Source organism: Mustela nivalis (genome assembly GCF_964662115.1).
Source record: "Mustela nivalis genome assembly, chromosome: 1".
In the NCBI taxonomy this organism is placed as follows: domain Eukaryota; kingdom Metazoa; phylum Chordata; class Mammalia; order Carnivora; family Mustelidae; genus Mustela; species Mustela nivalis.
In genome coordinates this window covers 198,278,196-198,291,327 of record NC_139020.1, presented here as the reverse complement: position 1 = coordinate 198,291,327, position 13,132 = coordinate 198,278,196, and the positions used below count along the sequence as shown (strand labels likewise).

Sequence of the window (13,132 nt, the reverse complement as noted above, 5' to 3'; positions counted from 1 at the left end):
GAGGCCAGCTCACAAAGCTCCAGAGTGCCCCCTAGGGTCCGATGATGGGGTGCGGGGTGGGGGTGTGTGTGCTGTGGGGGCTGAGCCCCAGCCAGCATGGCCCCTGCCACATCTGTGACCTTGCTAAGCCCCCTTCTGCCTCTCTCTGGGGACCTCAGTGACTCCTTCTGAGCAATGGGGAGTTGCGATGGCATTGATACGCACTTCTTTGTGCCTGTTCGGAGCTCTTACTTTCTTTCTTTTTTTTTTCCCAAGATTTTATTTATTTATTTGACAGAGAAGTCTGTTGTTCAGTCTGCAGCTAAGAACCTGGAACTTTTGCCCAGGACCCTGCCTTTCCACAAAACAGCTGCCGCAAGCCAAGCCTGCCAGAATCCCAGGAGGGCCGCTGCTCAGAGAAGCCGGAGAGTCCTTGCCATGTGGACTCGGCCCCAGCCCCACGTGTGAGGGTGTGGGGACCCAGGGGACATTTGGAAGAGCGGGAGGGGCCCTGGAAATCACACTGAGACTCAAGGGAGCAGAGTGAGACCCTGGAGAGAAAATCTCACAGAGTATGGTGAGGGCTTGGGGGACAGGGAGAGAGATCGTGGGGAGCAGAGAGGGATTCCCCGGGGACCTGACTGAGCCCTGCCCCCTAGCAAAAGCAGTCCGCTGGCTAAGGATTAAATAGCTTAATTTACCAAATTTACCTGGAGAGACCACTTTTAGGCAACCATGGAGCATTGAAAACTTTATACAAACAGGCCCATTAGGTGGCCCACCTCAGAACATCCCGTGAGCCCTAGCTGACCACTGGCTTACTAACCGGGACATCGGACACCGGACACTAGTACCAGGAAAGGGGAATTCTGTATGTTCCCATACCTCCTCACCTTCTCTCTTAACTACAGCCCCCTCCCCCACCCCTGTGCTGACCTCAGCTACCTTGCAATATATTCGATACACTTCTGTCTCCTTTGTTCTGCCTTGGGTGAATTCTTCCCTGCCTACAAGGCTGGCCTCTACCCAATAGGGCTGTCCCACATTTGGTGGCCTCATCCCATCAGAGCGCGCCACATTACCAACACTGTGTTTTAATAACACTTCATTCCTAATATATTCTTATGAACACATTTCTCAGATATGTTAAGGAGATTGAATGCTGAGTTTGGGGAATTTTATTCTTCTTGAGGGTTTGTCTTTTTATCATAGAACATAGTCTTTTTTTGCTATACAATAAAAACTAGCTCTGTATAAATGAAAATTTTAGTTCTTTTGATGTCCCTTAAAGACTGAGTAATTTTCTGATGTGACTTTTTTTAGTATCTTAAGAATACTGCTCTGTTTTTCAGACTGAGCAATTCAGAAAGTCTAGGAAGTGATCAATTAATTAAAGAGGGCCCTCAAACATTTTGTACCATTTACAGGAATTCATGTTATAGGAGATTGGTTAGAACACTTTGAAGATATATCTGCAGTGCTACTGGGTCTGCTTTTATGTCTCTTCATAATGAATTTGAGCAGACATGGAAACATAAACTGGGGTGGTGAACCTGAAAAGAGAGAGACAGAGAGGAGGAGGCTGAGGACACAGGGAGGCTGGGGTTTTGGGAACACTGGAGGCCTGGCCCCTCTGACACTCTCAGACCCTGTGACTCCATTCCTCCCCTCGTCCCCTATAGAGATACATGAGTACGTTTTGGACAAATCAGTAAATTTTATGAACTGTGTGAATGGATCATTCAGAAATCATCATGGAGAAACCTTAAAAAACATTATGCTAAATGAAAGAAATGAAACTGTTTATATGAATGTCCAGAATAGGAAAATTCATAGAGACAGAAAGTAAATTAGTGATTGCTTAGGGCTTGGAGTGCTGCTGGGGGCGGGGAATGGGGAGTGACTGCTCACAGTGTTTTCTTTTTTTAAAGGACTTATTTATTTATTTTAGGGAGAGAGAGAGATTGAGAGCATGCACAAGGAATCAGGGGGAGGGTCAGAGGGAGAAGGAGAGAGACACGCTGAAGAGCGTAGAGTCCGAGGTAGGCCTCAATCTCCGGAGCCCTGAGACCATGACCTGAGCCAAAATCAAGAGTCGGATGCTTAACAAACTGAGCCACCCAGGTGCCCTCCAGGGGGTTTCTTTTGGGGATGATGAAGATGTTCTAAAACTGACTGTGGTACTGGTTTGCAGAATTTGTGAGTATTCTAAAAATCATCAACTTTACACTTTATTTTTTTAATGTTCTCACTTTTAAATTTGATTGTTTAGTGTTCTGTATCATTTTAAGATCTTTATTTATTTATTGGACAAAGAGAGAGAGAGATCACAAGCAGGCAGAGAGGCAGAGAAAGAGGGGAAAGCAGGCTCCCCACTGAGCAGAGAGCCTGATGAGGGGCTTGATCCCAGGACCCTGAGATGGTGACCTGAGCCAAAAGCAGAGGCCTAACCCACTGAGCCACCCAGGCCTCCCCAACTTTACACTTTAAATGGGTGAACTGTGTGGCACGTCAGTCATATCTCAGTAAAGCTATTACAACAAAAAAGTTGATTTGGGACGAGGCATCTGCTTCCCAATCCCTACAGCCACAGGCAACAGATACAATTTACAGGTGCATGTTGCCTCGGCCCCAGCCACGTGGAGGCACAGAAATGTTGGAGCGGCACAGGGTTTATGGATCACTGGCAAGAAGAGGCTGGGAATGGGGAATGGAGCTGGGCAAGGTCACCAGGCAAGCAGGAGGGGCTGCCCAGGTCAGGAAGCTGAAGGCCTCATCTTCCTCATTGGCGGCAAATGTGGAGATGGGAAACCTGATTTTGCAATGGGGCCCTGGCCCCGTGTGGGTATTCTTGCACAGGCCAGGGTGTGATTGCCCACAGTGGCCTTGGCCTTTCCCAGGAGGACACATTCTTTGGTTTGACACTTCCTGTCTCCCCCACCATATACCTTGCAACCACCACCAGGGGAAGACAGATGGGCCCTAGAAGCTGAAATCCGGGCAATATCTGGGTTTCCCCATTCTGGCCGGACAGAGATTCCTGGGACACCATGTCCCAGGCCCCTCTAGGGAATCACTCCAGGAAACAAAGGCATATGCTCTAGAAATGACACATCAGTACCCTCATGATGTGTAGCTTTTCTTTTGATGGCTGTTCTCTAAACCTGGCTCTGGATGCATTGGTTGTTGGACCCCTCTGAGGGCAGAGCCCAGGGCCGGGTCCCAAGAGGGGCCCAAAGATGAAATGGGTCCTGTCCCCTACGGAACCTGTGAGATGAAGGGAATGCAGAGTCTTGCCCTCAGGAGCCTCTGTCTGGGGGACAGACTTGGCACATTTGAGAAGCCCTGCGGGGAGGCTAGACAGATGGAGTGGCTTGGGGAGTCCAAGTTTGAGGGGGCAGCTCAGGCCTTCATGACTCTTGCCTAAAGGGATAGGTAGCCTTATCCTGGGGACCAGCCTCAGACTAAAGGGAAGGTTGGTGAGCTGCCTCCATCCTGATGTTGGGTGTGGGATGCATCATAGAAGATGCCAGCTGGGGGTGACATTGGGCCAGACCTCCCAGAGAGGCTGACTCTGAGGAAACATGTAACAGGACCCTGGGGCAGTGGGTGTTGGTGCTGGCAAGGAGGGCACAGCTCCCAAACCTGCATGTGGGCATGCACCTATTGGGATATGGTTGAGTTCGAGTCACTGCTGGGCAAGGAGACTTGACCCTGACCTCACTCACAAAAACTCCCCGGGAGGGCAAGATGTGACAGGACACATGTGTCCCCATGCAGACATTACAGGACATGTAATCCCATCCTGAAGATGAGGAGAGCCCACCGAGGCCCAGGAAAACAAAGCAACTTGCTCCAAGTCACACAGCTAGGAAAAGATGGTGCTCACGATGCCCCTATTCGAGGTCGTCTGGCAGTCCGGTCCGGCAGCGGGGAGAGGTGCACAGTGGGAATTGCGGAGTCTGGGCAGAACCGATGCGAAGCCCTGCTTGACCAAGAGGCCACTGGGGCAACAGCTGGCCTGTGAAACTAGGTTGCACAGCAGCCCATTTCTTCTTCCTTCTCCCAAGACTGAGTGTGCAACCAGCATCATGCATCCAAGATGCCACCTTCTGAGGTGCCCTGCCCTAGCCCCCAAGAGTCCCATGGGCTGCTGGAGCCAGAAACTTCCCCAAGGCTCACAGCCTTATGGCCGTTGCACAGGGGAGCTGGGACTAGCATGGCCTCTGGACCCTTCTGTCACTCTGGCTGATGGTTTCTCCCAGCGGTGCTCTCTCCACACCCCCCAGACCCAGCCACCCTAGCCTGAGGTCTCAACCAGAGCATTGGACAGAGAGAGTCATTTGGGGTCAATTCAGAGGAGACTTTCTGAAGGAAGCAAAGAGGAGAAAAGAGGAGGAGGTTGCTCTGACTGGTCAGAGTTCAAGGGAGCCTTCACAAGGTGGAGGAGCATGCCGAGCGGAGGGATTGGGTGCAGAGATCAAGCAAGAAGAGGCAGCTCAGAGGGGTCTGGGCCGTTTGCATATATAGGGCATCCTGGTGTCTGGGGTGTGCAGGACTGCGGGTGACAGCAAGGGGGAGCAATAAGACTCCAGGCTCTGGGGGTGCCTGAGTGGCTCAGGCAGTTAAGTGCCTGCCTTCAGCTTAGGTTATGATCTCAGGATCCTGGGATCAAGCCCCACATCGGGCTCCCTGCTCAGTGGGAGTCTGCTTCTCCCTCTCCCTCTCCCCCTGCTCATGCTCTCTCTCTTTTTCTCCCTCTCTCTCTCTCAAATAAATAAATAAAGTCTTTAAAAAGAAAAAAAGAAAAAGACTCCAGGCTCTGATACCAGCTCAGGAGGCATGTGAGCTCCTAAAGGCAGGGGTTTGAAAGAGCCCCTAGAAAATTGCTGTGCATGATAGGTTGTGGCCTGGGAAGAGTCCGGAACCTAGAGAAAGTGGAGTCTGGAGATTATGGTCACACTCCAGAGGAAAGAAGATGATGACAGAAACCAGAACAAAGGGGCGCCTGGGTGGCTCAGTCGGTTAAGCATCTGCCTTTGGCTCAGGTCATGATCTCAGGGTCCTGGAATCGAGTCCCGCATCGGGCTTCCTGCTCAGCAGGGAGCCTGCTTCTCCTTCTCCCTCTGGCACTCTCCCTGCTTGTGTGTGCTCTCTCTCTCTCTCAAATGAATAAATAAAATCTTAAAAATAGAAAAAGAAAGAAACCAGGACAAGGGGCTACGGGGGAGGTCTTCCCAGGAAGAAGGACCAGGCAGGGCACACCACAAGCTTTCATCTCAGGGTTCATGCAATGGCACTGAGCAAAACAGCAGACCTAGTGGAGACAAGCAGGGGTATTCATGGGGGTCTTGAATGTAGAGATACAGACCAGGTCTGTCTCTCATAACTGGTGTCCTGAGAGGGGATGTCCCCAGGGAGATGAGAGGACTGGGAAGAGAAACAGCTCAGGATACAATTCTGCACCCCCCCCATCCATATTAAGAGAAGGGTCCCTTGGAGGAGATTGAAAAGGAGTACCAGGGACATGAGAGGGAAACCAGGAGAGTGGCATCAGGGGACAGTGGAGCAGGGGTCATCAGTGCCTGTGCAGGTAAAGACAAGGCTTGAGAGGGACCACTGCATCCAGCGAGGGCTGGCCAGCCTATGGCAGCGTGAGTGTCAGAGAGTGAAGAAGGGGGTCCATGAAGGTAGATGACCCTTCCTCAGGCTTGGGTGGGGAGGAGCCAGGGCAATGGGCCATTTTCAGGCTGAGAAAGGCAGTGGAGATGACCCAAGAAAGGGGGACAGCCAGAGCTGAGCCCCTGAGCTGTCCGAGGGCTGGGTCCAGAGAACAGGATGTTGTGGCCTTGAAGGTTTCCCTTAAAACTGCCTGGGCAGGGGGTGGTCAGGCTCTAGAGGAGGGGTGGTTACTGTTATTCATTCATCAAACATGAGCTGAGTGCCAACTGGATGCAAGACAATGCCTAGAGCTGGAGATTGAGTGGTGAATATATTATATTACCGTGATTCCTGGGGAGAAGGATGTTGGACAGCTATCTGTCTCCCTTTTTTCCGGGGTACTCAACTCTCTTGAGCAACCCTGGCCATGACACTCCCCTGTGGGGCCCAGGAGAGGCCAACACATTGCCGGGGAGATGGAGAAACTATTTCTTTAGTCGCACGTGAGGACCTCTTGCCCGCTGTCCAGCAAGCCCCGTGAGGCAACCACAGGAGGGACTGAGGCAAGCCTCTGTCCACATCCTGGCAGGCAGCCAGTGATGGGTGGGTCAGGAAGGCTCCTGGTTGGGTCTTTGCATCACACTCAGGTTGGGCATAAAGGAGGGACCTGCAGGTTGGGAGGAGGTCAACTTGGGGACCATGGAGACCCAGAGGTACAGCACCTCCCTGCAGCGGTGGTCACTGTTGCTACTGCTTCTCGGCCTGGTGGTCACTCCGGCCACCTCACGGACCCTGAGCTACAGGGAGGCTGTGCTCCGTGTTGTGGATAGCTTAAACCAGCGGTCCTCAGATGAGAATCTCTACCGTCTCCTGAATCTGAACTCAGAGCCTCAAGGAGTGAGTCGGGGAGGGTGGCAGTGGGAGGGACGCTCTGCTCTGGCCAGCCAGGATGTCCGTGCTGTCCTTTCCTTTGTTCATGCTTTGCTCATGTCAAGAAGGCTTTTCTCTAAGTGTGGTCCAACCTCTTCCAGGAAACCTTCCCAGAGCTGTGTGCCGCCTCCCAACCCCCCCCTCCCCCCCAGCATGAGCGCTTCTTGCCTTAGAATCTCTGCTGTGTGTGAAGAGATGCCAATTCCATTCAGCCTTCTGGAAGTTCTGGGGATGAGTGGGATTACTGGCTCTGGGATGTGACTTCCCTGCTCTGGGAAGGGCTCTGCTCAGCCTTGAGATTCCAGTGGCAATGTCTTTTTCTCCAGGAGACCCCTGTTTTACTGCGGCTCCCTGACAAGGGGGTGCCACTCATTAGAGCTTGTCTGAGGTCTGCTCATGCTCTCAGCTTGGGGAGGGCGGGAATGGGCTCTGCCCTCCTCACCTCTGTGCCTCAGCACGTAGCCAGTATCAGACACACAGCAGGGGCTGTTGAAAGGCTGCTCTCTTAGCTGGGAGGTTGGTGGGGGGCATGGGCTGGGGAAGCTGGGCAGGGATATAGATTAGAGAACGCAAACATGAGCCTGAGTCTGGTCTTCCCACTTCCTCCCCTGACCAGGACGAGAACCCAAACATCCCACAGCCAGCAAGCTTCACTGTGAAGGAGACTGTGTGTCCCAAGACAACACAGCAGCCCCTGGAGCAGTGTGATTTCAAGGACAATGGGGTAAGGCTGGGGGTGCTGGCAGATGCCCCCCTGGGAGCTGAGCAAGTGGCTTCCTGGGAATATTTCCAGCCACTGGGGTGAGGCCGGGAGGTTATGGCATGGAGGTTCCAATTTGACCCAGAGCCTCCTCTTCTCAGCTGGTGAAACAGTGTGCTGGGACAATCAGCCTGGACGAAGACAAGAGCTACTTTGACATCAGCTGTGAGGAGGTGAGTGGCCCCTTCTGGGTTGCAGGGGTTAATGGCGGTGGTGTATAGAACATCCTATGGGCCACTTAACCACTGTCACATCCAGGCAGAGGAAGCCCTTCCTACCCTGGGCTTTTCCCTTAACCTGAGCCTCAGGTCTCCAGGACTGTCTCTACAACCCTTTAGAACAGTGGTTCCCAAAGTGTGATCCTGAGAACCTGGGAATTTGTTAGAAATGCAAATTCTCAGGGCACCTGGGTGGCTCAGTGGGTTAAGCCTCTGCCTTCTCAGGGGTCCTGGGATCCAGCCCCGAATTGGGCTCTCTGCTCAGCAGGGAGCCTGCTTCCCCCTCTCTCTCTGCCTGCCTCTCTGCCTACTTGTGATCTCTCTCTCTCTCTGTTAAATAAATAAATAAAATCTTTTTTAAAAATGCAAATTCACAGGCCCCCCTCAGACCTGCAGAATCAAATTCTGGGGTGGGGCCCAACAATTTGTACTTTAACAAACCCTCCAGGGGATTTGGACTCCTTTTGAGGCTTGAGAGCTAGTTTGAGTAATGAGCTTTCAGCTGTGAGACCGTGCGAAGCCCCCTGCCTTCCCTAGGCCAGTCTCTTCCTCCATGGGTGCAGGGATTGAATCCAGCACATACTCTAACAGAAGGATAGAGCCAGAGGATGACCCGGAGCCCCAAGGCTCTTGGGGTGGCCCAAGAAGGGGAGTGTCTAGGATGGGAGGGGTTTCGTCTTGACCCTGGGTCCAGACCAGCTCCCATAAAGAATGTGTTTCCTTTTGATGCACAGAACCTGGAAGTCAGCAAATACGGCGGGCTGCGCGATCTCCTCCGGAGAGCGGGGCGGGGTATTCGCAGAATTGGCAGGAGAATCAGGAGACTCTTTACGAAGTATCAGCTGCCCCAGGAAGAGTCCTAAGGGTCTGCTTTGCCCTGGCTCGGGTTTCTACACCCTGAAAAATAAATTTTTGTGAAAGCAACTTCCTCCAAGCTTCAATTTTACTTGTCTTGCCTCTTACTTACCATGACGGAATCTTCAATCCTGGGAGGGCTTGTGCGTGTGTGTGCGTATGTGTGTGTGTGCACGCGAACACACACGCATGCAAAACACAAAGGTCTGCGCCGCTCTTCCACCCAGAAGGGCATGGGGTGAGGCTGGAGGGCTAAGCGGGCAAGGACGGTGTCTCCATTCTCAGGGTTCTTCCCCATGCCCTTCAAATGCCTCCCACCATCCTCGTTGAACACCCAGCAGTGATGAAGGAGATGCACCCTGTGTGTAGTGGTAGTGGAAAGGCTGCAGAGCTGTTCCTGCTCCCATAGAGATCACAGCTGTGGGAGGGGCCAGACATTCTCTCAAATACAGGCAGTTCTGTCTCTGGCAGGCTGGGTTCTAAGGTCAGCCTGCTCGTACAATTCCATAAAGTTTCAATTCCCCATGTAAAGCCTAACTCTGGGGGCGCCTAGGTGGCTCGGTGGGTTAAAGCCTCTGCCTTCAGCTCAGGTCATGGTCCCAAGGGTCCAGGGATCGAGCCCCGCATCGGGCTCTCTGCTCGGCAGGGAGCCTGCTTCCCCCTCTCTCTCTGCCTGCTTCTCTGCCTACTTGTGATCTCTGTCTGTCAAATAAATAAATAAAATCTTAAAAAAAGAAAAGAAAAAAAAAAAAGCCTAACTCTGGAAAGCCCACCACTCCTGGCATCTTCTCTGGCATTGGAAAACATCACTGTTTCTTTAGCTGGGTAGCAGATTTAAGTTGGGGGTTTGTGTTTAGGGATCATATGGTACCAACATTTGGAACTATTAAAAGCAAGAATCTTGGACGCCTGGGTGGCTCAGTTGGTTGGACGACTGCCTTCAGCTCAGGTCATGATCCCGGAGTCCTGGGATCAAGTCCCGCATCGGGCTCCCAGCTCCATGAGGAGTCTGCTTCTCCCTCTGACCTTCTCCTCACTCATGCTCTCTCTCACTGTCTCTCTCTCAAATAAATAAATAAATAAATAAAGCAAGAATCTTGCTCAACAGGTTGAAGAGCTCTGGCTAGGAGAGACATGGGTGCTTAGGACACTGTCAGCGTCTTGCCCATTTGCCATTCAGTAGCTGACTAGAAGCACCTGTGGCTCTTTGCCAGGGGAGTTGGCACTCCGGGGAGTAGCCTCAACCAAAGATTGGCAGGAGTTGGTGGAAAAATATTTTCTCTTCCTTGTTCCTTGGGTGAATCCACGCCAAGATGGGTTACACATCGCTCACGTCCCCAGCTGGTTGTGGCCTTGCTGCCCACAACAATGACCTGTTTACTAACACACCCTGTTCTGGCTTCTTCTGTTCCTGTTCCTTCTCACTTCCTTATGCTCCCACTGCTGCTTTCCGTATTTGCCTGCCAAATAAACTCCTTCCCCTTGTGTCCTTGTCTGAGATCTGCTTCTGGGCCAGCCTAAAATAAGACATAGATATTCTGTTCTAAGAGCAACAGGAGGCAGGATATCACATAGCATTTCCTTTGTTATCTCTCACACTTGCTTCTTCCTGGTGAGCAGGTCACACTAAATTTTCTGCTTCCATGGCTCCTACCTTCCCAAGTAGGCCCATGTTGAGTGGGTTCCCTTGACCCTCCTTTCTGTGACGTCCACTGTTCGTCAACTACTGAATTCCCATGCCCTTTTGTGGGCCATCATTGTGATCACTCTGGAAATCAGAGTTAATTGTCTTAGTGAAGGGACATGGTCTCCTCTGATTACAAGGTTCTGGAAAGGCTCTTCCTTTAGGAAATAGATTTTCTCTTCCATCAAAGGTATTCATCTTTTTTTTTTTTTTTAAAGATTTTATTTATTTACTTGACAGACAGATCACAAGTAGGCAGAGAGGCAGGCAGAGAGAGAGGAGGAAGCAGGCTCCCTGCTGAGCAGAGAGCCCGATGCGGGGCTCGATCCCAGGACCCTGAGGTCATGACCTGAGCTGAAGGCAGAGGCTTTAATCCACTGAGCCACCCAGGCGCCCCCAAAGTTATTCATCTTTGTGTGATTTATTTAGTTTTTAAAATTTTCTCAGTATTTTATTTATAAAGTAGTTAAACAGGGGCACCTGGCTGGCTCAGTCAGTAGAGCATGTGATTCTTGATCTTGGGGTCATGAGTTTGAGCCTCACACTGGGCGTAGAGCTCACTGAAAAAATAATAAAATAAAAAGTTAAAAAGTAGTTAAACATACAGAACCATTGAAATAACTGTATAGTGAACATGTACCCACCTATTAGAATCTACAATCAGTATTATATTTAGATTATTTTTGTAGTAGAGTCAATCCTTTAACTGCTCCTTGGATGGTCTTTGCTCCTTGTGGCTGGTTTGGGGGCAGAAGCATGGATTCAGGAGCCATGTTTTTAGACTGGATAGCCCTCACCGATGTTTGTGATGAGAGGAACCACCCCAGACAAAGATCAGAGCCACTGGGGGCACCTGGGTGGCTCAGTGGGTTAAAGCCTCTGCTATCGGCTCAGGTCATGATCCCAGGGTTCTGGGATCAAGCCCCGCATCGGGCTCTCTGCTTAGCAGGAAGCCTGCTTTCTCTTCTCTCTCTCTGCCTGCCTCTCTGCCTACTTGTGATCTCTGTCAAATAAATAAATAAAATCTTAAAAAAAAAAAAAAAAGGCGGGGGGGGGTGCCTTGGTGGCTCAGTGGGTTAAGCCTCTGCCTTCGGCTCAGGTCATGATCCCAGGGTCCTGGGATCAAGCCCCACATTGGGCTCTCTGCTCAGAGGGGAGCCTGTTTCCCTTCTCTCTCTGCCTGCCTCTCCGCCTACTTCTGATCTCTGTCTGTCAAATAAATAAATAAAATCTTTAAAAAAAAAAAAAAAAAGAGGGTCAGAGCCGCTGGTGACATTGACCCGTATCAGTCACTGAGGCTGTGGGCTGCCCCCTCCAGAACACATAGTAGGCACCCAAGGAATGGCAGTCCCTCTCTTCCTTTAGTGGAGAGGTTGGGCTGTGGATAACCCGAACTTTCTGATGAATCCAAGGATGACTTTGGTGACTCAAGACTGGAATGTCTTTAAACATGAGGCAGAGGAAGCGTGTAGCCTACCTGTGGTCTCGCGGTGAAAATTACTTATGGGAGCTCAGAGTTTGGGGCCACGTTCCCTGGAGCAGCCCCAGCACGCACAGGAAGGTCAGGTGCTTTGACTCGTGCCTTGTAACAAGCCGGATGCCACCCATGAGCAGAGAGGAGTGGAGTTTGGCCTTGTGGGCATCTGCTCATCTCCTGCGGAAAGTCACTGTGCTGCTCCAAGGATCAACAATATTCCCTCTTTGTGATCTCGGTGCCAGATTTTTGGAGTTTTTGTTTGTTTGTTTGTTTTTGTTTTTAAAGCTTTTGATTGGTATAAGAGCCTGTGGTTGAAAAGTAAATAAATCAGTAGGGTGGATATGGAAATGTCTCCATGGGCCTGGATTTAGCCTCTGCCTGCTTCTAGACATACTGTTTGTCACCAGACTGCCCCATAACACGAGCTCCAGCCCCAGAGCACATGAGCTCATGGCTTTTAGGAGGAGGATGGTGGAGCCGTGCTCAGTGGGCCAGGAGGTGTTTTCCCCTCTTCCACATGTTGGCGCCAGTCAGCCCGATGGTTTGTGTGACCAGCAGTGGTCCTCCCTGTTCACAAGGGGCCTTGTGGCATTTGAAAGACACCAAGTGCCTGCTTCTAGTTTGGCCCGATCCTTTTGGCGGGGATGAGGACATATACATCAGCGTGGGTCTGAGGGAACGCTGTGGTCTGGTTCTGGGGCCCCGGGGCAGGTCTGACTGGCCACCTCAGGAGCCTGGGGTGCTGTATCTTTGGCCTGGGGCAAGCAACCGAGTTAGGGGAGCCTGTGGAATCCAGAAGAAAAACGTGAGGTGAAAAAGCAATCCAAACAAGCCATTAGCATGCAGGGGGTTAGGCCAAGAGGAGGATCCCATAGGAGCTCCAGGGTGGGCTGGACAGCTGAACTAGATGTGGTGGTTTCACATGGAGCCAGAAGGATTTCCTCAAGCTGAACCTATAGCTCTGTGGGCTGCTTCCAGGGTGCCTGGAGCCTCGGTCAAGAGCAGGGAGGGGGCACTTAGAAGCCTCCGCCTAAGTTAGCCACTGGGAATGTCTGCTTCTCTCCTTCCCCGCCTCTCCCTTAAGGAAGATAAAGGGTAATCTCCCTACACTGCACCCGGGGGAAAACCAAAACCAAAAAACAGGGGGAAAAGAAACCCCCACCCAAGATAGGAAAATGTCAAATAACTTCCCCAAGATAGACCGATTTCCTTAAATTGCCTGGTAAGAGTTTGGTGAACTGAATACAGCCCCAGTTCACCCAGTCACAGCACGATCTTTATCACATTACCGCTTGCTTGTGAGGGAATGGACATTTCACAGGACTAGTCTGATTCCAAAATCTGAGTAGAGTGCAAATAGGCAAGCCTCGGCTCCAGCTGGTGAAAGAGAGGACAGTTTTCTTGCCCATGGCCAAACTCCAGTGTCAGAGCCATCCCGGGTCTGGCTCGGGCTTCCTGTCTGCCAGCATAGCCCCACCCCCTGCTCTGTCTGTACCCGGATGCTGCTCTGGTACCCAAGGGCACAGCGGAGCTCAGACCCACCAATACCTCCCCCACCCTGGGGCTGT

General features: G+C 51.5%; 1 protein-coding gene across 2 annotated transcripts; it reads left to right on the top strand.

The window, feature by feature from the left end:
* The first annotated feature begins 6,244 nt into the window (after positions 1 to 6,244).
* CAMP (cathelicidin antimicrobial peptide) lies at positions 6,245 to 8,472 on the top strand. Of its 2 annotated transcripts, none has more exons than XM_082704860.1 (4): positions 6,245 to 6,537; positions 7,187 to 7,294; positions 7,432 to 7,503; positions 8,283 to 8,472. In XM_082704860.1, the coding sequence occupies exons 1-4, from the start codon at positions 6,340 to 6,342 to the stop codon at positions 8,409 to 8,411; spliced, it is 507 nt and encodes a 168-aa protein (XP_082560986.1). In that variant the 5' UTR covers positions 6,245 to 6,339; the 3' UTR covers positions 8,412 to 8,472. The 2 variants fall into 2 exon arrangements, with proteins under 2 accessions (XP_082560986.1, XP_082560985.1); XM_082704859.1 differs by having other exon boundaries at positions 6,272 to 6,537; positions 8,259 to 8,472.
* Positions 8,473 to 13,132: the final 4,660 nt, after the last annotated feature.